The 25,937-nt window shown below is 41.7% G+C and overlaps 1 protein-coding gene across 5 annotated transcripts in view; it reads right to left on the reverse strand.

The window, feature by feature from the left end:
• Positions 1–25,937, reverse strand: part of SIPA1 (signal-induced proliferation-associated 1) — a 223,442-nt gene that overhangs the window by 25,338 nt on the left and 172,167 nt on the right. For 3 of the 5 annotated variants that reach the window (XM_040328809.1, XM_040328810.1, XM_040328811.1), the window contains 2 exons: positions 5,453–5,551; positions 2,068–2,128 (listed from right to left, as the gene is read on the reverse strand). In XM_040328809.1, coding sequence (XP_040184743.1) covers positions 2,068–2,128; positions 5,453–5,551 — 160 coding nt within the window. The other 2 variants (XM_040328812.1, XM_040328813.1) reach the window with 2 other exon arrangements.

Here is a 25,937-nt window from a genome sequence, read left to right on the forward strand (position 1 = left end):
CCAAATAAGGAGGGATTTTAATTTGATTTTAAATTGCTAATGGTGGTAAGTATGGGATCTAAAAATCAAGTAAAGTAAATCTGCAAGAGAATTTCCAGGGGCAGTCCAGGACAATATCACAGAGTTTAGCATGGGGGGGGGGATGTATGAATATAAAAAGGGGGGAATATCGGTTGCTACATTATCTTTTACACTACAAGGGCGAATTAATTAGTTAATGATGCCATAGCGGAAGAGGTGTGCAGGTAGCAGTCAGAGGCGTAACTAGAACCTTCAGGCCCCGGTGCAAGAAACCATGAAGGGCCCCCCCTAGGGCCCGGATTCAGATACATTGGTGTATCTTTTGGCGGGCGTAACGTATCTCAGATACGTTACGCCGCTGGAAAATAAGGCGCAAGTTCCGTATTCAGAAAGAACTTGCGCCCTAAGTTACGGCGGCGTAACGTCTGTGGTCCGGCGTAAGCCCGCCTAATTCAAATGGGGATGATGTGGGCGTGCTTTATTTAAATGAATGGTGACCCTGCGTATTTTACGTCGTTCATGAAAGAATCTCAGTGCGCATGCTCGAAATTATTGCAAATCGTCATTGCTTTAGACGTCAACGTAACTTACGTACAGCCCTATTCGCGAACGACTTACGCAAACGACGTAAAATTTTCAAAACTCGATGCGGAAACGACGTCCATACTTAACATAGGATACCCCTCATATAGCAGGGGTAACTTTACGCTGGAAAAAGCCGAACGTAAACGACGTAAAAAAATGCGCCGGGCGGACGTACGTTTCTGAATCGGCGTATCTACCTAATTAGCATATTCATTGCGTAAATATACAGAAGCGCCACCTAGCGGCCAGCGTAAATATGCAGCCTAAGATACGACGGTGTAAGACACTTACGCCGGTCGGATCTTAGGGAAATCTATGCGTAACTGATTCTATGAATCAGTCGCATAGATACGACAACACAACTCAGAGTTACGACGGCGTATCCGGAGATACGCCGTCGTATCTCCTTTCTGAATCCGGGCCTAGCTCTTTATGCAGAGAGACATAACTTAAAATCTCCATAATATATTCAGCGGCTCGTGACCCTATGCTAGAGGAACTGGTTGTGTAGCCATTGCCCACAAGAGTAAGTGGTCGAAGTGGCTCATGTTTGTTTGGAGGATACATCGGGAATCAACTTGTGAGTGAGGTATATTGCACTACTTTGGGACCCTAAAGAGAGATAGGGTATCAAAAGGTATAGCTAGTGACCTGCAACTGAAGGAGAGGCTCTATTTTGCAGGCAGATCCAGTACCCTCTCAGGGCTGCAAATGGATCAAGGCTCTGACCGTGATATGGAGTTCAGGCAAAAAAGGAGAAGAGAAGCTGAGATGACACATCAAGCACAGTGAGCATTAGCAAAAAAGTGGTGCATCTCAATCTCCCCACTGGGGGCTCAGCTGAAGGATGAGACCTTATTAAAATGTATTAAAAAAAAAAAATGTTTAATCATAGCAGTGTGCAGTTAAGGTAAGGTTTCTTCCTACATGGAAGGCACATTTAAATATGTTAATAGCCGTTAAACCCAACATATTAGAAAGGGGTTTTAATTTAGGCATGACACAATTTAATCAGCATATATTTGAATGCTTGTATAATCCATAGAGAACCATATAAACACGTAAATTCTGTATATTGTTCCTGTAAACTGTGCATGTGTGTCCATCCACATTTGTGTGCACACATCACAAACACATAGCAAATACAGTAAAATATATATTTGGTTGTTTGTGCTTAATTGATGTGTATGCTCATATCCATTAGTACATCTGCCCTATTGCCTCTAAAAAGCATGCAAATCAAAAAGACAAGAAAAGCTGCGAGTTGAAGCCTTTATTTGCATACTTGTTATGGGTTAGTGATTCAGATAATAAATGGAAATAGCTGGAATGACAGCCAATAGACCAGCATTTTAAAAAGAAGAGGTCAGCAATTACAGCCTCCATATTTCTCTCAGGAAGGTGTGCTTTAAACATGTCAAAACTATAATCCTCCTGCGACATACAGTAATTTTTTCTTACCCAGATGCGGTTGCCACAGAGCTGGGAGGTCCAAGATCATTTTTGATTGCTTGAACCTGTTCTGTAAAAACACAAATCAGATACAAATATATCACACTAAATATCTTGCTGGAACTAATACAAGGTAAAAATATTTTCTTAAGTATAGCTGTTTGCATATATTTTATGATTAATACCTGGTCTAAAAAAATGTGTTTATTAAACTTAACCTAATGTGAATAGGCTATAATATAAATTAATTTGTAATGTTTTCCATGTAAAATACTTTTTTATTTTTGCAGCAGACCTTAGCAACCACTCATTAATGATATTTCAGTGGTTTGGTTTCAACAAACAGAAATCTGATATATCAGTATTAATCACTTTTTGTGCATTGTTATTACTCTTCGTCTTTGTATAAATTGACTTTTAGAATCAAAATATACCAGACAGCAGAGTCAAGTTGTGTAGTACAGACAGTCTGGTTGTGTATGTAAAGAAAATGACTGTAAAAATTTAGCAGGCTGGAATATTTCTGCCGATTTCCTGTTCTTTTAAAGATGAATTCCTGTTGTTCTTTACTAGTATAACAGAGTTAAGAGAACAGCGTGTCACACTTTGTGAGGACTTACATGCACTGTCCAGTCAAAGTTCATGCCAAATGAAAAAAGATATGATTGTCCAACTGTGCCCATTGTACAGGTTATTTTAGTGGTCTTGAATGCAAAACCCATAGGGATACCTTATCATTTTTTTTTAATACAAAACATAAAAAGTCCACTGTGCTATGGAAACACTCAAGCAAACACATTTTTTAGGGTGAACGCCAGACAAAAAAGCTAAAAACACATTTGAAATACATATATGGGAGCTGTTTTACAAAAGATCTGTATTTCTGTTCATCTGGTGCTGATATTTACACAGCACAACTGGTGACCTGACAGTTTGCTGCTGCAGTGGTGCAGTACACTTAGGTCAGCTACCTGCCCCTGGCCTGTGATTGGACAATGATAGAGAAGCAGCAGTCATCACTCGGCTTGCTCTCTTCTCTCCTCTTAGCATATACCTTGTCAGCACAAGTGCCCTGCAACATACCAGATTAGCTCAGAATGCTGCCCCTCCCTTCTCATATGAGCTCTGAGGTACAGGAGATTATAAGGGGCTAATAGCAAATTACCAAGTAAACAGTAGCTACTCTTTCAGGGCTCATTCGTACTTGTCTGTTTTTGTCAGATACATTTTTCCTGTGCATTGCATAGCACTTTGCATTACACTTTAACATGTCGCATAACGTACCTCAAAATATGTGCATATATTTGTGCATTCATGCAAATTCATGTACAAAATGTTAATTGACTTGCAATTTTATGCATTTCTATTGATTTAAATGGTAGACAAGCAAAAATAGACAAGCGTGAATTGTTCCTAAATAAATCAACCCCATTAGGTAATAGGGCACACACTGAGCCTGATGCATCAAGGAAGTGCATTTTAATTAGATGTTATCATATTTAGAACCTGTGTTGACAGGCTTTTGTTCATGTTCATGCACATACAAGTCTACAGGAATGGAAAACCTACCTTAGGCAGATAAAATGCAGGTTTGAATCAGATCAACTGTAGGTCAAATGTATCTGTCTCAATTCTGAACAATCTGAAACGTATCTAAAACTGTTATTACTATAAACTGATGTCATTGACACAATCCCAAAGCCTGTCGACATAGGTCCTAATACCAGCCTTTCTTAACAAGGGTTCTGTGGAACTCTGGGTTTCTCCTTGAAGTTGCTAAAGGTTCCAAGTAATGAGCATTGCAAATTTACACTGGCCAGCAATGCCAGGGGTCACTTTTACACTGAACACTAACATAAAAGGACATCACAATTTTCACTGTCTGCTTTTTCTCTCTTTTGCCCTGTACACAGGAGCGTATTTTGCAACGGAAAAACCTTGGACGGTATTTTCAAAGGAATTCCGCTCAAGCTTGGCTTGCATACACACGGTCACACCGTCAAGAATGCGGTGACGTACAACACTACGACGAGCCGAGAAAATTAAGTTCAATGCTTCAGAGCATGCGTCAAATTGTTTCCAAGCGTCCATGCGTCAGAATTTTGCAAGTCGGAATTGCTACAGACGATTGGATTTTTCGATAGGAATTTTTTCCGTCTGAAAATTTGAGAACTAGCTCTCAATCTTTTGCTGGCAGAAATTCCGACAGCAAAAGTCCGATGGAGCATACACACGGTCGGAATTTCTTTTGCTGGCGGAAATTCCAGCTGTGTTTACCTGGTGTTCAACAACAACAGGTAAGTGTAAACAAAATGTATCTGTCGGAATTTTCAAATAGTCTAGGACGCTGCTTTGAATTTTTTTATACTTTCTACAACTTTCTACAACTTACTGAACATGGTATATTATGTGAGCTGTAGTTATAATTACTTTTGTCAAGCGGTTCCTTGATATCTTAAAATGTTTTCACAATCACAAATTGAAACATTTGTACAAATTTCCAATGAAAAGTTACACTCCTCTAGCCTAACATGTTTCATGAATACCAATCCTTTCTTCGGAGGCTCTTGGTAGGAGGAAGTACAAATATATTCAAATGTTGAATTTGTAGTATAATGTATCAGATTGTTTCATAATTTTAATTTTTTTTTGCCACTGCAGTATCACGCTGCTACACTCTTTCCCCCAGTTATATCTGATATCTGGTTGCAATTTGAGGCCTCTGGGTGTTCAGTTGTTGGGGGTGCTATCTTTGGGACTCCTGCATGTGCCGATCCGAGCAGGGATGGGGATCAATATTCCTTTATGAAAGGCATTGGCAGCTTTGTTCTACTTTCCAGGACTAAATGTCCTTTATTATTTAAAAAATAAAAATAAATTATGAAACAATCTGATACATTATTCTACAAATTTAACATTTGAATATATTTGTACTTCCTCCTACCAAGAGCCTCCGAAGAAAGGATTGGTATTCCTGAAACATATTAGGCTAGAGGAGTGAAACTTTTCATTGGAAATTTGTACAAATGTTTCAATTTGTGATTTTATCAATCTATGTATACTATGTGAATGATTACTATGCTTGATTGTTCTGCATATAATCAATCTCCTTTTTTTCTTTTAAAATAAGATTTTTTCTAATAAATTATATTTTTATAAATTCTTTGTTCGTATTGTTTGCCCTTAAAATTCCGTTGTACCGGGGGGGTACTTATGCTCTTTTAGGGTTTATCTCTATGATTTTGGGATGGTGGCAACATTTTGAAGGAAAATAATAACTTTTATTTCCTTTTTGTGGTTCATTATTTACACACATTTAGAAAATGTTTATCAGTTAATTGGAATTCTCCATGTTGTCAAATACTGCAAACCAAACTTTTCTGGCAAAGGATACCTTCTTTAGACATGGCTTCCAGAATACTGTTGCAGGCAAGAGTAAGATCAGAGATGCTCTTCCATTCATCTTCAAGAGATTGTGGAGCTGGTGAAAATGCTGAAAACGAAAAAAAAAAAAAAAATCAGAACAGGAGATTCTGAAATAACAGTTTAATGCAGCTCAATAAAGTAGGTGTAAACCCAAGCACTATGGGCCAGATTCACGTAGAATCGCGGCGGCGTAACGTATCCTAGATACGTTACACCGCCGCAATTTTTCATCGCAAGTGCCTGATTCACCAAGCACTTGCGATGAAAACTACGCCAGCCAAGGTGGGCCAATTTAAATGGGCGTGTGCCATTTAAATTAGGCGCGCTCCCGCCCCGGACCTACTGCGCATGCTCCGTTTCTTAACTCCCACCGTGCTTTGCGCGCCGTGACGTCATTTTTTTGAACGGCGACGCGCGTAGCGTACTTCCGTATTCCCGGACGGCTTACGCAAACGACGTTAAATTTAGAATTTCAACGCGGGAACGACGGCCATACTTTAGACAGCAATACACTTGCTGACTAAAGTTAGGGCACCAAACAAAACGACTAACTTTGCGATGGGAAACTAGACTAGCGGCGACGTAGCGAATGCGAAAAACCGTTGTGGATCCGCCGTAACTCCTTTGCATACCTGATGTTGGTTTACGACGCAAATTCCCCCAGCGGCGGCCGCGGTACTGCATCCTAATGCCTCATACACACCATCACTTTATGTGATGAAAAAAACGACACTTTCTGTGAAGTAAAAAATTACGTTTTTGAAACATCAATTTTCAAAGACGAAGTTGCCTACACACCATCGTTTTTCTCACAATGTTCTTGCAAAGCGAGGTTACGTTCCACCACGTTTTACCATTAAAGCTTGCTTCATAAGTAGCTTCTGGGCATGCGTGGATGAAAAAACGTCTTAGAAAACGACGTTTTTTGCTACACACGGTCAATTTCTGTGAAGTAAAAAGTGCACTTTTGAAAAACGACACATAAAATTGAAGCATGCTTGAATTTTTTTTGGTCGTTTTTTACAAGACATAAAATGACGTTTTCCCCCACGCACGGTCAATTAAAGTGACGATTTTGAAAACGTCATTTTTTTCCATCACATAAAGTGATGGTGTGTACGCGGCATAAGATCCGACAGTGTAAAACAATTATATCTGTCGGATCTTATGGATATCTATGCGTAACTGATTCTATGAATCAGTCGCATAGATAGAAACAGAGATACGACGGCGTAACAGGAGAAACGCCGTCCTATCTCATTTGTGAATCTGGCCCTATAATCTCATATAGGCTTTACCATGCAAGTTCTAATCAGTTTAAATTTTTTTTTATTCTGTAGCTTTTTTGAAAGAATACCTGGTGATCCTGTCATAAAGGTTCAGGCATTTTCTATTACCATACAATTGTACTCCTGTGTTATCTCTTTGTTAAATGCACCTGGTAGAGACTACAAGTTGCTTTACTGACACTTATTGTGCTGGCACCGTTAATTTATGTCACTATCAGGAACCTTGTCCTGATAGTAACATTCAACTGATGCTGGATTGAGGGCATGTTGACAGAAAGTGCCTGAAAAAAGTAGAGAAGATTAGAGAAGATTCAAAAAACTATTTTAAATATGAGTAAAACATTACTTTAATTTAAAAAAATGGGGGTTAATGCTACACAGTTCTTTAGAAAACGAAATGTCATAAAGTTAGGGTTTACATCTACAGTATTTCAGGAAAAAAAAGCATAGATGCAGCTTAATAAAGTGCAGCTTCAAAATATTTAAGTTAGATTTTCATTTTTGTTAATGCCATTAAAATTAAAATAGGGAAATGAAGGGTTAGTGTCTTTAATTATTTTTTTTATAATAAACAACAATATTCTACAGTGCAGACCATACTATCCTTTTTTTACTCCTCTTATATAACACAATTGCATATTCCTTTGCATGTTTAAATGATCAGCTTTACTGTATAGTACTCAGGGCCGTCTTTACCGCAGGGCAAATGGGGCAGGTGCCCTGGGCCCTGTCACTGTTGGGGGCCCAAAGCAACCCCCTTTGAAAAAAAAAAAAACATTTTTTTAGGGGTTCGGAGGCCCCCAGGGCCCCAGATGGCAACCCCCCTTTTTTTATTTATTTTTAAATAAAAAAAAATGTATATATATATTATATAATATAAATGTTATTATTAGTATTATTATTAAAGGACCCAGAGGTCCCCAGGGCCCCGGATGGCAACCCCCCTTTTTTTTATAAAACACATTTTTTTTATATTATTTTATTTCTTTTTTTTTCTTTTTATTTATTTTTGTTATATATATATATATATATATATATATATATATATATATATATATATATATATATATATATATATATATATTTTATTAAAGGGCTCAGAGGTTCCCAGGGCCCCATGTGGCAAACACCCTTTATTTTTTTTTATAAATGTTTATTTTTTTATTTTTGTTTATATATTTTTTTTTATCAAAGGGCCCAGAGGTCCCCAGGGCCCTGGATGGCAACCCCCCCTTTTTTTTATAAATGTTTCTTTTTTATATATATTTTTTATTTTTTATTAAAGGGCCCAGAGGTCCCGGATGGCAACCCCCTTGTTTTTGTAATTTATTTTTATTAAAAAAAAATTATTAAAGGGCCCAGAGGTCCCCAGATGGCAACCCCCTTTTTAAAATATATTTTTTATATATATTTTTTATTTCTTCTTTTCTATTTATTAAAGGGCCCAGAGGTCCCCAGGGCCCCGGATGGCTACACCCCTTTTTTTATATATATTTTTCTTTATTTCTTTTTTTGTAAAGGGCCCCCCGCTTCTAAATTCGCGGCAGCCCCCCCCCCCTTCTTCTCAATTTCAGGCGGCAGCACCCCCCCATCCTGGTTCTCTGCTCCAGGTGGCCCATGCCTGAAGCTGTGTAAGTGGCCCCATAATTCCTGATGGCGGCCCTGCCGCCCGTTAAGCCCCTGTGCTGCCCACAAATCAGGCTGAAAATCATCAGCGGCATGCAGCCAGTGACAGTACTGCTTCCCTTCCCAGTGTTTTAAAATGTACAGCACCCCTGGCTTCCCTTTAGACGTGCACTTCTCCCTTCCTGCCACTGGGTGCTGCTTGTATATAAAAGTGAATTAGAATGTGATTTTATAACATCCCCAGTTTGCTCTTCCCGAGGCTGACTTCTTCATGTCCTGCTCCTCAAGGTATGTCACTGTTTGCTAATCTATATTGTAAATAGAAGTTTTCTGTAGAGTGTGCCCAAAGTCTTTATAATATTTGATGATTCACTGCAGGTCTGGTCAGTGTTTTAAAAAGTTCCTCTATTTTACACATGGCATGGCATGGGGTCACAGCACCGTCTGTCCATTCTGCTTTAGCACCATGGGACCCCATGCCATGCCATGTGTAAAATAGAGGAACTCTTTAAATCACAGACCAGACCTGCAATCCAAGCTGAGTAAGGCCTCAGAGCACATGACATTACTGTCTGTATTTAACTGCTTGATGGGCTTATTTTGGGCCTGGCTGGTTTACATGTATGTGTTTTGGAGGCCCACATTTGCGCAGGCACAGCAGCCCATTCATTTGAATGGGCCGCCATGCCTGCGTTTCCTGCAAAGAAAAGCGCATGCCTCATGTAATAGGCTGCGCACACGGCACGTCTATGCCCATCAAGCACTGAAATACAGCACTGTCTGTCCATTCTGCTGTCTGCTGTGACTTATCTGCAGTTCCCGCACTGTCAAACTTGCTGCATTTTTAGACGTTTAGGTCACACTTTTAAATACACAGTGCGTTTGTGTGTGCAAGAACTGCAGGTAAGTAGCATGGTGCAAAAGCAGAATGGATTTCAAGGCAACTGTATTTTTAAAATGATGAATGCACCTTTTTTCTGCAGGAAACAAAGGCATGGCAGCCCATTCAAATCAATGGGCTGCTGTACCTGCACACAGGAGGACCGCCCAAAACATACATGTGTACCAGCCAGGCCCAAAATAAGCTGGAGGGGGGCCCAAAAAAAAATGTTTGCCCAGGGCCCAAACCATATTAAAGATGGCCCTGATAGTACTAAAGCTTTAATGGTTGTAAATATATTTTATAACTTTGTTTAGAACCCAATTACAGTAGTTTATTGTGGTAATGTATGCAAAAATTCACTATTTTTTTACATGTGTTACCACAACGTGCGTAAACACATCAAATGCAGTGCAATGAGTTGCAGTAGCATTTATTTTGAATGGCACTTCAACACACCTATGCAATGCATTACAAATTCACCTGCATTGTAGAGCACCGCAAATGACAGATATGAACAATCTGTGCACTGTGATGCATTGTGTAAAATGTTGTAGCTCTAGTTTAAGTGTGCCACAAAGCTTTGTCAGTCTTTAAAATTAATGGGTTGCTTACTACTATGCACATTGAATGTGCATGTATTTTTATAACGTACTGGTGTGAACCGACCCTGCTTTTTTCTATTAAGAACAAACAAATTGAAGGAAACCTTATTTCCACCCAGCGGGAATGAGTGAATTAATTAGAAAATGGCCAAATTGCAATAATTTAAAACATTTTTCTGAATATATGTGTGTAAATTTGTCCAGTCCACAAAGAATCAAGAATCAGATTCCTAAATTGTGCTATTCTCTGTAAATCAGTCTACACTAAAATATTAGGATAGTCAAAAAGTTATAAATTGTCAACCCTTGTGGTTTAATCATCCTTATTGAATGGTCAGAATGTAGTAGGAAGACAAATTTACATTGAGAGCTCACAAGCATAAAATAAAAGTACAATTTTGTAAAACTTTGCATCAACTTACATATTAAAGCTGATTTACTAAAAGAGATGAACATCTTCATATAGTTTAAGAGTTACATAGTTTGTCTGGTTGAAAAAAAAAGACAACTCCATCTAGTTCAACCAATGAAAAAAATTATACAATCCTATATACACAATCCTATACCTACAGTTGATTCAGAGGAAGGCAAAAAAAAGCAGGGAAAAAAAATCCTTCCTGATCCCCCAAAAGGCAATCAGATATTCCCTGGATCAACTTTACCTGTAATGTTAGTATCCAGTTATATTATGTACATTTACAAAATAATGCAATCCTTTTTTAAAGCAATCTACTGAGCTGGACAAAATCAGCTCTTGAGGGAGTTTAACATACATACAAAACAAAGCCGCGCCAGTCTCTTAATTAGTAAATTACATTCAGGATGTGATGTTAAGTCAAGTCCATAAAGTGCAATTGTCAGCATATAGCTCCAAATATCAATAAAGTTCATGCAGGTACAGAATCCTCGAAGCATACACCACCCAAAGTGACAGGTATTGCAACACTGAAGTGATCCCTTCACCAAGATATAAGGCCGCTTACCAGAGGGCAAGCTTGATATGCAGTCGACTATAGCCCAGCCGCAGCCTAGGTGAACTCACAGGAATACAGGGGGAGACAGGTTCCATAGGAAAACTCCAGGCACGATCTCAAGCTCATCCGGATATAGGGATGGAAAGAAGATGCACCATAGCGTAACTCCGTATAAAAGTTTACATTTATTAAAAGCGTAAGCGTACTTACAAACATCGATAAAAAACAGCATGTAAAACGAAAGTGCCGGCCGGCAACTGTTGGAACCCTTCCTCCTAAGCGTGGTGACGTCACTGCACGTCCTTCCAGACGTGTTTCGTCATCAATTGGACGTTCTCAATGGGATAGGGCGTTCCAGTGAATCGCCATGTATTTATATCCAAGCCTCATTGTGAAATGCAGGACAATAGTGGCGCAAACGCCATCTTAACTGTGGGAAAAGATGCCAGTACTCGGCGGTGGGTGCTTTCGCCCCCGAGTCAACTAGTGGTCATTGAAAAACTCTTTAACCACTTGCTCACCGCTGACCATCATTATACGGCGGCAAAGTGGTTGCTTAACTCTGGGAGGACGTCCATGGGAATGGGGCGCGCACACGGGAATCTCCGCTGATAGCGGCGGTTTACCATGATCGCTCCGTCCAATGACGGAGCGATCACATGTAAACAAACCGGCGTTTCCTCCCTCCTCTCTCTGTACCGATCGGTACAGTGTGAGAGGGGGGAGCGCGGGTGTCAGCAGCGCTGTGGATGGATCTGTGACTATTGCAGTCACAGATCCATCCATCCCTGCTCAGCCATCCCTGCAACCCCCCACCCCAATACTGTGCAATACCCCCTGCCATACTCTGCAATACCCCCTGCCATACTCTGCAATACCCCCTGCCATACTCTGCAATACCCCCTGCAATACTCCCTGCCATACTCTGCAATACCCCCTGCAATACTCCCTGCCATACTCTGCAATACCCCCTGCCATACTCTGCAATACCCCCTGCAATACTCTGCAATACCCCCTGCAATACTCTGAAATACCCCCTGCAATACTCTGAAATACCCCCTGCAATACTCTGAAATACCCCCTGCAATACTCTGCAATACCCCCTGCGCTAATACTCTGCAATACCCCCGCACAATACTCTGCAATACCCCCCGCACAATACTCTGCAATACCCCCGCACAATACTCTGCAATACCCCCCGCACAATACTCTGCAATACCCCCCGCACCAATACTCTGCAATACCCCGCACCAATACTCTGCAATACCCCGCACCAATACTCTGCAATACCCCGCACCAATACTCTGCAATACCCCGCACCAATACTCTGCAATACCCCCTCACCAATACTCTGCAATACCCCCTCACCAATACTCTGCAATACCCCCGCACCAATACTCTGCAATACCCCTGCACCAATACTCTGCAATACCCCCGCACAAATACTCTGCAATACCCCCCCCGCACAATACTCTGCAATACCCCCCCCCGCACAATACTCTGCAGTTCCCCCACACCAATACTCTGCAATACCCCCCGCACAATACTCTGCAATACCCGGAAAAAAAATGTGTTTTAACCACTTCCTGCCCGCCGGCCGTCAGATGACGTCCTTGACTTTGTGCAGGGATATCTGAATGATGCCTGCACCTACAGGCATCATACAGAGATCATCTTTTTCAGTCGGCGATTCTCTACACCATACGAATAATCATGGCGGCTGTTATGCCTCTTGATTGTTCTTACGGGAGGCGAAAGGGAACATCCCCCCTCCCTTCTCCCTCCGGTGCTTCTTCCGACTCACCGCTACGATCAAAGCCAAGATCGTTTTTTTTTTTTTCAGGCTTCCCAGCCTAGAGGTGAGATGTGGGGTCTTATTGACCCCATATCTCACTGTAAAGAGGTGTAAAGAGGACCTGTCATGCTATATTCCTATTACAAGGGATGTTTGCATTCCTTGTAATTGGAATAAAAGTGATCAAAACATTTATTTTTGGGGAAAACATGTCAAACTAAAATAAATAAAGCAAAATGAACAATAAAAAATAAAATAAAAAATTAAAGCGCCCCTGTTCCCGTGTGCTCGTATACAAAAGCGACCGCACTCGTAAGTCCCGCCCACATATGAAAACGGTGTTCAAACCACACATGTGAGGTATCGCTGCGAACGTTAGAGGGAGAGCAATAATTTTGGCCCTAGAGCTCTTCTCCAACTAAAAAGATGTAACCAGTAAAAATATTTAAAGCGTCACCTATGGGGATTTTTAAGTAGAGAAGTTTGGCGCCATTCCACAAGCGTGTGCAATTTTGAAGGGTGACTATCGACTCGGCGTAACTTCATCTTTCATATTATGCAAAAACATTGGGCTAACTTTAATGTTTTTTTTTTTTAAAGCACAAAACCGTTTTATTTCCAAAAAAACGCAATCAAAAAATTGCTGCGAAAATAACGTGCGCGATAAAAAGTTGCAACGACCGCCATTGTATTCTCTAGGATTTTTGCTAAAAAAGCATATATAATGTTTTGGGGTTCTATGCAATTTTCTAGCAAATAAATGATGATTTTTCCATGCAGGAGAGGAATGTCAGAATTGGCCTGGGTGCTCCAAAACGCCTGATGGTGCTCCCTGCATGTTGGGCCTCTGTATGTGGTCACGCTGTGTAAAAGTCTCACACATGTGGTATCGCCATACTCAGGAGGAATAGCAGAATGTGTTTTGGGGTGTAATTTGTGGTATGCATATGCTGTGTGTGAGAAATAACCTGCGAATATGAACATTTTGTGAAAAAAAAAATCTTGATTTTGCAAAGAATTGTGGGAAAAAATGACAACTTCAAAAAACTCACCATGCATCTTTCTAAATACCTTGGAATGTCTTTTTTCCCCAAAAAGGGGTAATTTGGGGGGTATTTGTACTTTTCTGGCATGTTAGGGTCTCAAGAAACGAGAGAGGCTGTCAGTACTTCAGGTGTGATCAAATTGATAAATTTTCAGATATTGGCACCATAGCTTGTAGACCCACATAGCTTGTAGCTTGTAGACTTTCACCCAGACTAAATAATAACCAAATTTTTTTTTTTACCAAAGATATGTAGCAGTATACATTTTAGGCCAAATTTATGAAGAAAATTTTCTTTTTTGCAAAATTTTATAATAGAAATGAAGAAAAAATCATTTTTTTACAACATTTTCTTTATTTTTTCATTTATAGCGAAAAAAATAAAAACCGCAGAGGTGATCAAATACCTCCAAAAGAAAGCTCTATTTGTGGGAAAAAAAGGACAAAAATTTAATTTGGTTACAGTGTTGTATGACTGAGTTATTGTCATTCAAAATGTGAGAGCACCGAAAGCTGAAAATTGGTCTGGTGATTAAGGGGGTTTTCGTGCCCAGTGGTCAAGTGGTTAAAGGAAAAAGGTAAAATCGATCATTCAATTTTAAGCAACAGTCTATTAGTTGAAGCCCACATTAGATGTTCTCGTCTAGCCTGTCGCAAGCAGCGGGGCATGATGGGAATGTGATGTCACAAAGGTTGGGGTCGCAGGGTAGCATCACCCGGTGACCACGCCCTATGCCTATATAAGTCAACGCGGTCCACTCAGACGCCATTTCAGCGGCAGAGCTCGTCGTGTCAACATTGAATGGAACAGAGGAAGGAAGAAGATAGCGGAAAGAAGCCCTGCCCCCCCCCGGAGGAGACAGGCAGAAAAAGGAACAGATAAGAAAGTGGAGAGACGCCCCCCCCCAGGAGGAGACAGGCAGAAGAGGGAACAGAGAAGAAAGCGGAAAGAAAGCCCTGGGCTTCGCGAAGGAGACAGGCAGAAGAGGCAACAGAGAACACAGCAGAGAGAATCCCGGGGCCCCAGCAGAAAACTGCGAAGCCCGGATGCCCCCCCCCAAATCAAAAAGAGCTTAAAGGGGGTGGGGGCCCTGGCAGAAGGCAGCGGGAAAATCCCCCCCCCCTGGCAGAAAACTATGAAGCCTGGGCCCCCCGGCGGAAGAGAGAAGACCGGGCCTACACCCCCCTTGTAAAAGAGCTTAAAGAAGAAAGGGGGGGCCCCGGCAGAAGACCCCCCCAGCTGTCTAATAAATTACTACAAAAATCTGTGTGGTGTTTTTTTTAACTTTACATTTTCCCCCAGGTGAATGGGTAGGGGTACAATGTACCCCATACTCATTCACATAGGGTGGGGGGCCGGCATCTGGGGGCCTCCTTATTGAAGGGGGCTCCCAGATTCCGATAAGCCCCCACCCGCATACCCCGACAACCAATGGCAAGGGTTGTCGGGAAGAGGCCCTTGTCCCTATCGACATGGGGACAAGAGTGCTTTGGGGTGGGGGGGCAGTGCCCCAAAGCACACACTCCCCCATGTTGAGGGCATGCGGTCTGGTACGGCTCAGGAGGTGGGGCCACTCGCTCGTCCCCACCCCCATTCCTGTCCGGCCAGACTGCGTGATTGGATAACCCCCATTCCTGTCCCGGTCCTGTCAGGGGGACAAATGCCTGATCGTCATAGCGATCTGTCATTTCCACTAGTCCCACCCCCCTTCAGTTAGAACACACACAGGGAACATAATTAACCCCTTCCTCGTCCCCTAGTGTTAACCCCTTCCCTGCCAGTGGCATTTTTATAGTAATCAATGCATTTTTATAGCACTCCTCGCTACAAAAATGCCAATGGTCCCAAAAATGTGTCCGATGTGTCCGCCATAATGTCGCAGTACCGATAAAAGCCACTGATCACCGCCATTACTAGTAAAAAAAATATATTAATAAAAATGCATTAAAACTAACCCCTTTTTTGTAGACGCTATAACTTTTGCGCATTTTGCGATTTTTTTATAACCACAAATATGTAGAAGAATACGTATCGGCCTAAACTGAGGAAAAAAATTGTTTTTTTTATAGATTTTTGGGGATATTTATTACAGCAAAAAGTTAAAAATATTATTTTTTTTGGTTTAAATTGTCGCTCTATTTTTGTTTATAGCGCAAAAAATTAAAAGGTGATCAAATACCACCAAAAAAAAGCTCTGTTTGTGGTAAAGAAAGGACGCCAATTTTGTTTGGGAGCCACGTTGCACGACCGCGCAATTGTCAGTTAAAACGACGCAGTGCCGAATTGCAAAAAGTGGCCTAGTCATTGACCAGCAAGTGGTTAAAAAATAACAAAACAGTAAAGTTAGCCCAATTTATTGTGATAATGTGAAAGATGATGTTACACCGAGTAAATAGATACCTAACTTGTCACGCTTTAATATTGCACACACTCATGGAATGGCGCCAAACTTCAGGACTTTAAAATCTCCATAGGCAACGCTTGTTTTTTACAGGTTACCAGTTTAGAGTTACAGAGGAGGTCTAGTGCTAAAAGTATTGCTCTCGCTCTAATGCACGCGTCAATACCTCACATGTATGGTTTGAACGGTGTTTACATATGTGGGCGGGACTTATATGCGTGTTCGCTTCTGAGTGCGAGCTACTAGGGACAGGGGCGTTTTAATTATTATTATTATTTTTTTTTTACGTAATAATTCAATAAGACCTCACATCTGTCCTTCAGGCTGGAAAGCATGCGATCGGGAAAAAAATAAACACAAATCTCATGCTTTCAGCCACGATTGCAGCTTTGTTTGTTTCTGCCTCTGCGTTTCTTGTGAACTGAGCATGCCCAGGGACTTAGAATTTTTGATGTTGCTTTTTGTGTCTCATAGAGCGTGTTTTTTGGGTTAGTAATTTAAGGAGATAGTTAACAGGTTTAAACAAGTGCACCCAATGGAGACTGAACTTTGTCCATGTGTTTTCAATTGCGTCATTAACACACAAGCCTATGTTATATAAAGCGTGTTTATAGCATTTGTCAGCTGCCCTGAAAGAGGGCAGGTTGTGTGTGTGGGGGCTGGCAAGAATGTCTTTGCAAAAAGATATGTTTTTGAGCAAGGTTTTTTTTTTCTATGTATGTTTTTATTTTTACGCTGTTCACTCACTTTGTACTGCATTATTTTGCTAAATATTTCTCAAGATGTTATGATTAATGTTTCAAACCTGTGTATGTGGCTCTGTTGTGTTATTTCCAAAGCATAAGGCTCCATGCACACTGAAGCTGATAAAAGCTATAAAAAAAACGCCAGTAGCTTTGCAGGGAGCCTTTCAATGTCTTTTAGCGTTTTGGCAATAGCTTTAATCAGCATTTTTGAGTGTAGTTTTCTTTTTTCTTTTTTATAATGGTTAAAAAAAATTAAAAAAAGGCTGGCGCCAGCGTTTTTGAGTGTTTTTCGGCGTTTTGGGTTTTTTCCGCCGAAAAACGGCACTTTGAATGCAAATTTCGGGCGTTCAGAAAAAAAACAATAAACTCCAAAGCTCATTAACACTAAAAAACGCCCAGGTGTGCATGGGCAAATAGGCTAACAGAGTTCAGTTTATAGGCTTTAAAAAAAAAAGCCAAAACGCGTCAATACAGTTTATCAGCTTCAGTGTGCATGGAGCCTAAACCATATGCTGTTTACTGTCTCAAATTAACCTGTTTATTTTTATTTTTTCTATTTATTTAATTTTGTTTATTGTTTTTTTTTTTTTTTTTTGCTTTCCTTGTTTTGTTGGCCAATAAAATACCTTTCAAATTTTTAAGTTTGTTTTTTGTTACTTTTTCATGCTACAGATTTTGACAGCTGCAGCTTAATTAGGGCTGATTGGTTACAACAATCAGTTGTGATTTTTGTCTGGAAGCTCTTTTGCTGGTGTGTATGCAAGAAATGTTTGCTGTCATGTTTATTCATCAGGAAAGGAAATACAGCGCAGTAAGTATTATTACCTTTTTCCTGCAGTGGGCCTCAGTCAAGTACCCCCGACAGGACATGTTTTGTGGATTTATTTTATCAAGAATTGCTGTCCAGACTGTCTTTTAAAGCACATGTGCAAGATAAAGGAAAACCTGCAAACATGGCCTGTTGGGGCGTGGGGGGTGTGTTGGCGGACAGGCTTGAAGTGCTGATTTACAGCACTGTGCTTAAATCTAGCGCAAGGCAATCCTATTCTAATTGTGGGTGTTTGAGGGAAGCCAAGTGAGTGTTAGAACCCCTGCTTGTGTTTTTTTGGGTTGAGCTTTGTGTCCCCTTTCTTAAAATTGGCTTCACTTCATTTAACACACAGCTGAACCGGAAGTGAGGTTAAAACCCTACCAATGTCTTTTTTTGGGGACACAGGTCAATCTAACTAGTGTCCCCATTAAGCAAATTGCACTCCAGCACTGCTGTGTACACCCCAAATGATTATTTAGGGGTTTGGGGTTTAGTAAAGGCAAAGCTACTCTGCAGTAGAAGCGTAGTCGCTGAAAATCAGAGGGGAAGAACTGATGGTTTTAACATTCAATCCTGTAGAAGCAAAGTTTTTTTTTTCTTCCTTGCTTGTCCACTTGTAGTGCAAAGTGGATTTGTCTTTAGGAAATGGACCCCAAAGTCCAAGATCCCTAATAATTTGGGGTGTACACAGCAAAATGCTAGAGTGCAATTTATATAATGGGAAACTATTTAGATTGATCTCTGTGTCCCCAAGAAAAGATATTAGTAAGGTTTTACCCTCAGTTCCTGTTTGGCTATGTGACAGGAAGTGAATGAATTTGAATTAGAAAGTGACAACATTTGTGAGGTGTCTTCACCCTATCAGGGGTGCAGACATCCCCAAAAAATGAGCAGATGATACTGATTTGTAAAGGAAGAAAATTGTTTATTTAACATTGGGTGGTGTTTCTGGGGGGCCCCAACACACATTCATACATATTAGCAACGCTGTATCCTGGCCTATTAGCATGGTTATATTTTCTTAGTCCTCTCAATAAAATTATCAGAAATTTGTGCTTAAAGTAGAACATCATCATTTTGGATGGAGGGAGGGTTATAGCCCCTGTCAGTTTATTTTGTACCATCCCTGTCCAATTGGGGAGATTTGCCTTCACTTCCTGCCCCATAGCCAAACAGGAAGTGAGAGAAAAACTATGTAAATTAAGGGAATCCAGTGCCCCCCCCCAGAACTAGTGTGTGTGTACCCCCCCCCCCCTGAAAATTTCTGTGCGGGTCCTAAAAAAACAGGGTGTGGCCTTGACAGGAAGGGGTGGGTAATTTTTCTATTAAGAGGTGCAGAAGTTTAGTCAGTTTAGTCAGGCCTAGGGCAGCACAAAACCTAAATATACTACTGAATATTAGGGCTTATTTAGACAGGATCCGATTTACAGCATGTTTTTACATTGTGGGAGGAAACCCACGCAGGCACAGGGAGAACATGAAAACTCCAAGCAGATGGTGTCACGGGCGGGATTTGAACCAGCGACCCTTTTTGCTGCTAGGTGAACATACTATCCACTACACCACTGTGCTGAACGAACATGATCGCGGCTGAAAGGATGAGATCAGTGTTTTTTTTTCCGATCTCATGCTTTCCAGCCTGGAGGAGAGATGTGGGGTCTTATTGACCCCGCCTCTCTCCATAAAGAGGACCTGTCGCACACTATTCCTATTACAAGGGATGTTTACATTCCTTGGAATAGGAACAAAAGTGATCCAAAAAAAAGGGACAAAAAAGTGCAAAAATAAAAATATTACGTAAAAAAAAAAAATATTAAAATGCCCCTGTCCCTAGTAGCTCGCACTCAGAAGCAAACAAGCATGTAAGTCCCGCCCACATATGTAAACACCGTTCAAACCACACATGTGAGGTATTGACGCGTGCGTTAGAGCGAGAGCAATAATTTTAGCACTAGACCTCCTCTGTAACTCTGAACTGGTAACCTGTAAAAAAAAACAAGCGTCGCCTATGGAGATTGTTAAGTCCTGAAGTTTGGCGCCATTCCATGAGTGTGTGCAATATTAAAGCGTGACAAGTTAGGTATCTATTTACTCGGTGTAACATCATCTTTCACATTATCCATAAAAATTGGGCTAACTTTACTGCTTTGTTATTTTTTAATTTATGAAACCGTTTTTTTTTGGCCAAAAAAAAAGGCGTTTGAAAAATTATTGCGCAAATACCGTTGGAAACAAAATAAAAAATGACCGCCACTTTATTCCCTAGGGTGTCTGCCAAAAAAATATATATAATGTTTAGGGGTCCTGAGTAATTGCCCAGGAACAAAATATAATTTTTACATGAAGGAGAGAAGTACCAAAATAGGCGCGGTATGGAAGTGGTTAAAGTGAAACAATAAAAGTGAAATATTCCTTTAAATTTCATACAGGGGGGGAGGGGGGTATAACATGCCTGTGAAGTAGTGCATGTCTCCCGTGCTTAGAACTGTCCCTGTACAAGATGTCATTTCAGAAGTGAAAAAAAAGTAATTTAAATGTACTCATGGCTATAAAGAATAGTCATTGCTCATTAAAACTAAAAAAAAAAAAACGTCCCTCCAAATTCAATTACCAGGCCCTTCAGGTCTGGTATGGATATTAAGGGGAACCCCGCCGTCCAAAAAAAAAATTACGTGGGGTTCCCCCTAAATATCCATACCAGGCCCTTCAGGTCTGGTATGGATTTTAAGGGGAACTCCACCCCAAATGTAAAAAAAAAATGGCGTGGAGTCCCCCCAAAAATCCACACCAGACCCTTATCCGAGCACGTTAACCTGGCCGGCCGCAGAAAAGAGGGGGGGACAGAGTGCGCCCCCCCTCTCCTGAACCGTACCAGGCCGCATGCCCTCAACATGGGGAGGATGTCCCCATGTTGATGGGGACAAGGGCCTCATCCCCACAACCCTTGCCCAGTGGTTGTGGGGGTCTGCGGACGGGGGGCTTATCGAAATCTGGAAGACCCCTTTAACAAAGGGAACCCAAGATCCCGCCCCCCCCCCTGTGTGAAATGGTAATGGGGTACATTGTACCTCTACCATTTCACCCAAAAAAAGTGACAAAAATGTAAAAAATGACAGTAGCCGGTTTTTGACAATTCTTTTATTAATATCTTCTTTCCGAGCTTCTTCTTTTCTTCTTTTCTTCTTTCATTCGGGTTTCTTCCTCCATCTTCCTCTGCTTCTTTCTTGGGACTTCTCATCCGCATCTTGACCGGCATCTTCTTCCATCTTCTTCTCCTTCCGTCGGCCTTCTCGTCCCGCATCTTCTTGTTCTTCTGGACGCTGCGCTTGAAATTGAAGGAAGAAGAAGATGGGAGACGAGAAGGCCGACGGAAGGAGAAGAAGACGGAAGAAGATGCCGGGCAAGATGCGGACGAAAAGTCCCAAGAAAGAAGCAGAGGAAGATAGAGGAAGGAACTCGAATGAAAGAAGAAAAGAAGAAGCGCGGAAAGAAGATATTAATAAAGGAATTGTCAAAAACCGTCTACTGTCATTTTTAACATTTTTGACACTTTTTTTGGGGTGAAATGGTAGAGGTACAATGTACCCCATTACCATTTCACACAGGGGGGGGCCGGGATCTGGGGGTCCTCTTTGTTAAAGGGGTCTTCCAGATTTCGATAAGCCCCCCGCTCGCAGACCCCCGGCCAGGGTTGTGGGGATAAGGGCCCTTGTCCCCATCAACATGGGGACATCCTCCCCATGTTGAGGGCATGTGGCCTGGTACGGTTCAGGAGAGGGGGGTCCGCACTCTGTCCCCCCCTCTTTTCTGCGGCTGGCCATGTTAATGTGCTCGGATAAGGGTCTGGTGTGGATTTTTGGGGGGACTCCACGCCATTTTTTTTTAAATTTGGGGTGGAGTTCCCCTTAAAATCCACACCAGACCTGAAGGGCCTGGTATGGATATTTGGGGGGAACCCCACGTCATTTATTTATTTTATTTTTTACGGCGGGGTTCCCCTTAATATCCATACCAGACCTGAAGGGCCTGGTAATTGAATTCGGGGGGACCCCCACGCATTTTTTTTTTATGAATGAATCCTCTCAGAATTGCTGGGAGCCGACAATTCATTATAGCCGCGAGTGAATTTTAAATGCCTTTTTTTTCTTTCAGAATGTCATTTTGTGCAGGGACAGTTCTAAGTGTGGGAAACATGCTCTATTTCACATGCTGACTTTACACCCCACCTAGGTACGAAATTTAAAGGAATATTTCACTTTTATTGTTTCACTTAAAGCATTATTAAATTCACTGCTCCCGAAAAAACGGCCGTTTAAAAAAAAAAAAAAAGCATTGATACATGTCCCCTGGGGCAGGACTCAGGTCCCCAAACACTTTTTAGGACAAAACTTGCATATTAACATTTAAAATGAACACTTTTGATTTCTCCCATAGACTTCTATAGGGAGTTCGGCGGCGGCTTTACATATTACTTGCATTGCGCCCGCTGCTACGCTGGTTCATGCGCCTAATTAAGGCTTCACCCGGAGTACTAATTAAGCCATGACCCGGCGCAGCGCAGTGATAATAGTAAATCAGCCCCAATGTCCGGTAGCAGATTTAGTTTGATTAGAACTCTACAAAGCCAAGGAATGCAATATCAGGGAAACAGTAGTAAAAAGTCGTCTATCAGACATTCCATTAGGATGTGCTTTGCTGTCTATAATGCATGGTCTGCTTTTGAAGAAAAAAATAAATGAATAAATAAAACAAAATAAAAGAAAATCAAAGAGGAAAAAGAAGAAAAAGTGAAAAGGGGAGTGAAAAGAGGAAGGGTGAGAGATGTAGAGAAAAGACCTCAGTCAGTTGGGCTCATCTCTACTGGGCTCCGAGTGCAGATGGTATACAGAGTGGGAGGGGGGTATCATGTAATCAGGGTGGGTCCATCCGTCAATGCCATGGATCCCATGTTGCCGAGTGTTAATCAATTTGGTTCCTCAATCTAGCCGACATGGACTCTATGACCTCCACATCATAAATTCTGGCATAAATTTCAGCAAGTGCAGGGGGGGTTACGGTGTTTCCACTGAAGAGCCACTAGACATCTGGCCGCTGTTACTATATGTGTGGACAGTTTTTTTGTCAAACTGGATCATTTAGGGGGAGAGGTCCAGTAAGAAGAATTTGGGTGAGAAAGGAATATCCACCTCGAACAGCTGACAGAGAAGCCCCCAGACCGACCGCCAGTAAGTTTGAAGGACTGGCCAACTCCAGTAGATATGAAATAATGTGCCCCGGTTCAGGAGACATCTCCAGCAGCAGTCCTGATACTATAGACGAAGTTGCTAAACTCATTTCTAATGCCCACCTAACCACCTGTCATTTGGACCCCATTGCCTCTCAAATACTACAGTCACCCTCTGACTCTATTCTACACTCTCTAACGCACATCTCCAATCTCTCCCTCTCTTCTGGCATCTTCGCCAATGCTCTAAAACATGCACTGGTCACCCCCATACTTAAAAAGCCATCATTGGACCCTACCAATCTTAACAATCTCCTTGCTTCCCTTTTCCTCTAAACGCCTTGAACGCCTGGTCTACAACCAGTGACCACCTCATTAAAGGGGTTGTAAAGGTTTGTTTTTTATTTTCTAAATAGGTTCCTTTAAGCTAGTGCATTGTTGGTTCCCTTACCTTTTCCTTCAATTTCCCTTCTAAATGTTTTTCTTCTTTGTCTGATTTTCTCACTTCCTGTTCTTCCTCAGTAAGCTTGACCCCATCACCTGAGCCGTTCTGGCTAGGGGTAATGAGTGTGCTCGCCCCCTCCCTTGGGACAACATCCCTGTGGGGAGACGCTGTGAACCACACGCTGTGTAAGCTCTAACGAGCAGGGCCCTCTGATTCCTTCAGTATTCAATTGTATTGTAATTGTACTGTCTGCCCTAACATTGTAAAGCGCTGCACAAACTGTTGGCAATGTAAAAAAAAAACAGCTTGACAAGGCTTAACACTGTATCCAGCGTTAGGCCACATACGGTGACCAGATTTTTAAAATGAAAATCCGGGGACATATTTTTTCTTTACTAGTAATGGCAACAATCAGCACTTTCTGCCCGTCGCCGCCCGCTTCACAGTCACTCAAGTCTTACTCTTCGGGCCCCGGCTACTACTGGATGAGGAGCGGAGGAAGATCACTCCACCAGGGAAGGCAAGGCAGGTGGCTGGCCAGGATTTGCGCCCGAAACTGAAGAAATATTCCCTCCACTCCGACCAGCACATGATCATCAGAAAGGGGCACAGATAATGGTAAAAATACAACCCCCTTATGCTAGTAGGCACAGCGGAGCGGGGGTGTGCAATTCAATTTTTTTTATTCTGCACTAACTGTCTTAGAAATTGCCCCTGCCCCCTATTAAATCCAATCTCTCAACAAAACTAGGGACAGACTTGGTCCGGGGACAGTGTCCTCAATCAGGGGACTGTCCCCTGAAACTGGGGATGTCTGGTCAACCTAGTTTAGCAGCCTTTAGCAATGTCAGACATTTTTACAGCAGTAACGCTGGTCCTTAGAACGTGTTTTTTTTTTTGCAGCTTGAAAATGCCTATGCCACTTACAGCTCCTAAAAGCCTGTGTGTTCAATATAATAACATGCATTTTTAAGCTGCAAAAAAACAGCTGCAAAAAAACAAAAACAAATGTCTGACGCTGGTAAAAGCAACTGTAAAAACGCCCTGTGTGCATGGGGACTTTCGGTGGCATCTTTACTCAAAGGAACCTTTCCCCAAGAAATGTGTTATTTCCAGAAAGTTTGTTCCTCCCTTCATCTCTTGGTAACTGCCACTGGAATAGCATTGGGTGGTAAATCTCCCCAACAGAGACACAGACAGCAAAAAAAAAACAAAAAAAAAACAGACAGGTTTTACACTAAGGCCTCGTACACACGATCAGTCCAAACCGATGAAAACGGACTGAAGTTCAGTTTCATCGGTCCAAACAGACCGTGTGTACGCCCCATCGGTCTGTAGTCCTTCAGTCTAGAAACAGAGAACTTGCTTTAAAATTGGACCGATGGGTCAAAACTGATGGTTAGTACGCAAACGCATCGGTTCCAAACCCGGGCATGCTCAGAATCTAGTTGACGCATGCTTGGAAGCATTGAACTTCATTTTTTTCAGCACGTCGTTGTGTTTTACGTCACCGCATTGGACTCGATCGTTTTTTTAACTGATGAACCGATGAAACTGAACTTCAGTCCGTTTTCATCGGTTTGGACTGATCGTGTGTACAGGGCCTAAGTGTAATAATATAGAGCTTGAAAAACAGACACTCAGCGCCAGCTGAGGAGGCTGCACCCAGGAGCTGTGTACATGCACAACATGTTTTACTCTGTAGCCATAATGAAGATGGTTCATTCAAACATGTTGGCAACAGACCAATAAAAGCTTTACTATGATTCTACCCCATTGCATTCACTTACACCAGATTTCAACCTTGTTGGTAATGAATGTGGGTGTTTAAACCACATTTTATTGTAATTAAAATGGAAACCCAGTGATGTTTTCATCTATATGAGCAGCCTATACAAGAAAGTTGCAAAGTTAAATAGAATGAACCAAAATTACTGTTTTTCTCTTCTGATTACTTGGCAGTGTTAATTGAACAACATTGTCATCAGAATCTTAGGCCCCATACACACGAGAGGATTTATCCGCAGATACGGTCCAGCGGACCGTATCCGCGGATAAATCCTCTCGAGGATTTCAGAAGATTTCTATGCGATGGCGTGTACACACCATCGCATTGAAATCCGCGCTGAAATCCTCTGCCGATGACGTGTCGCGCCGTCGCCGCTATTATGACGCGGCGACGGGCGCGACGCTGTCATATAAGGAATTCCACGCATGCGTCAAATCATTACGACGCGTGCGGGGAATCCCTTTGGAAGGATGGATCCGGTAAGTCTGTACAGACGAGCGGATCCATCCGTTGGAATGGATTCCAGCAGATGGATTTGTTGAGCATGTCAGCAAATATCCATCTGCTGGAAATCCATCCCAGGGGAGATTTATCCGCGGATAAATATCCGACGGAGTGTACACACCATAGAATCTATCCGCAGAAACCCATTTGATGGGATTTATCTGCGGATAGATTCTATGGTGTGTATGGGGCCTTCCACTAATCTGTAATGTCATACAAAGATCACCATAACTGGAAATAACTGGGCCTAGTACCCCTTATTGCACTAGGGTCAACCAACAAATCAGCACAGTTTTTAGACTACAATATGCACTTTAC

This window comes from Rana temporaria, chromosome 11, assembly GCF_905171775.1.
Source record: "Rana temporaria chromosome 11, aRanTem1.1, whole genome shotgun sequence".
Classification (NCBI taxonomy): Eukaryota; Metazoa; Chordata; class Amphibia; order Anura; family Ranidae; genus Rana; species Rana temporaria.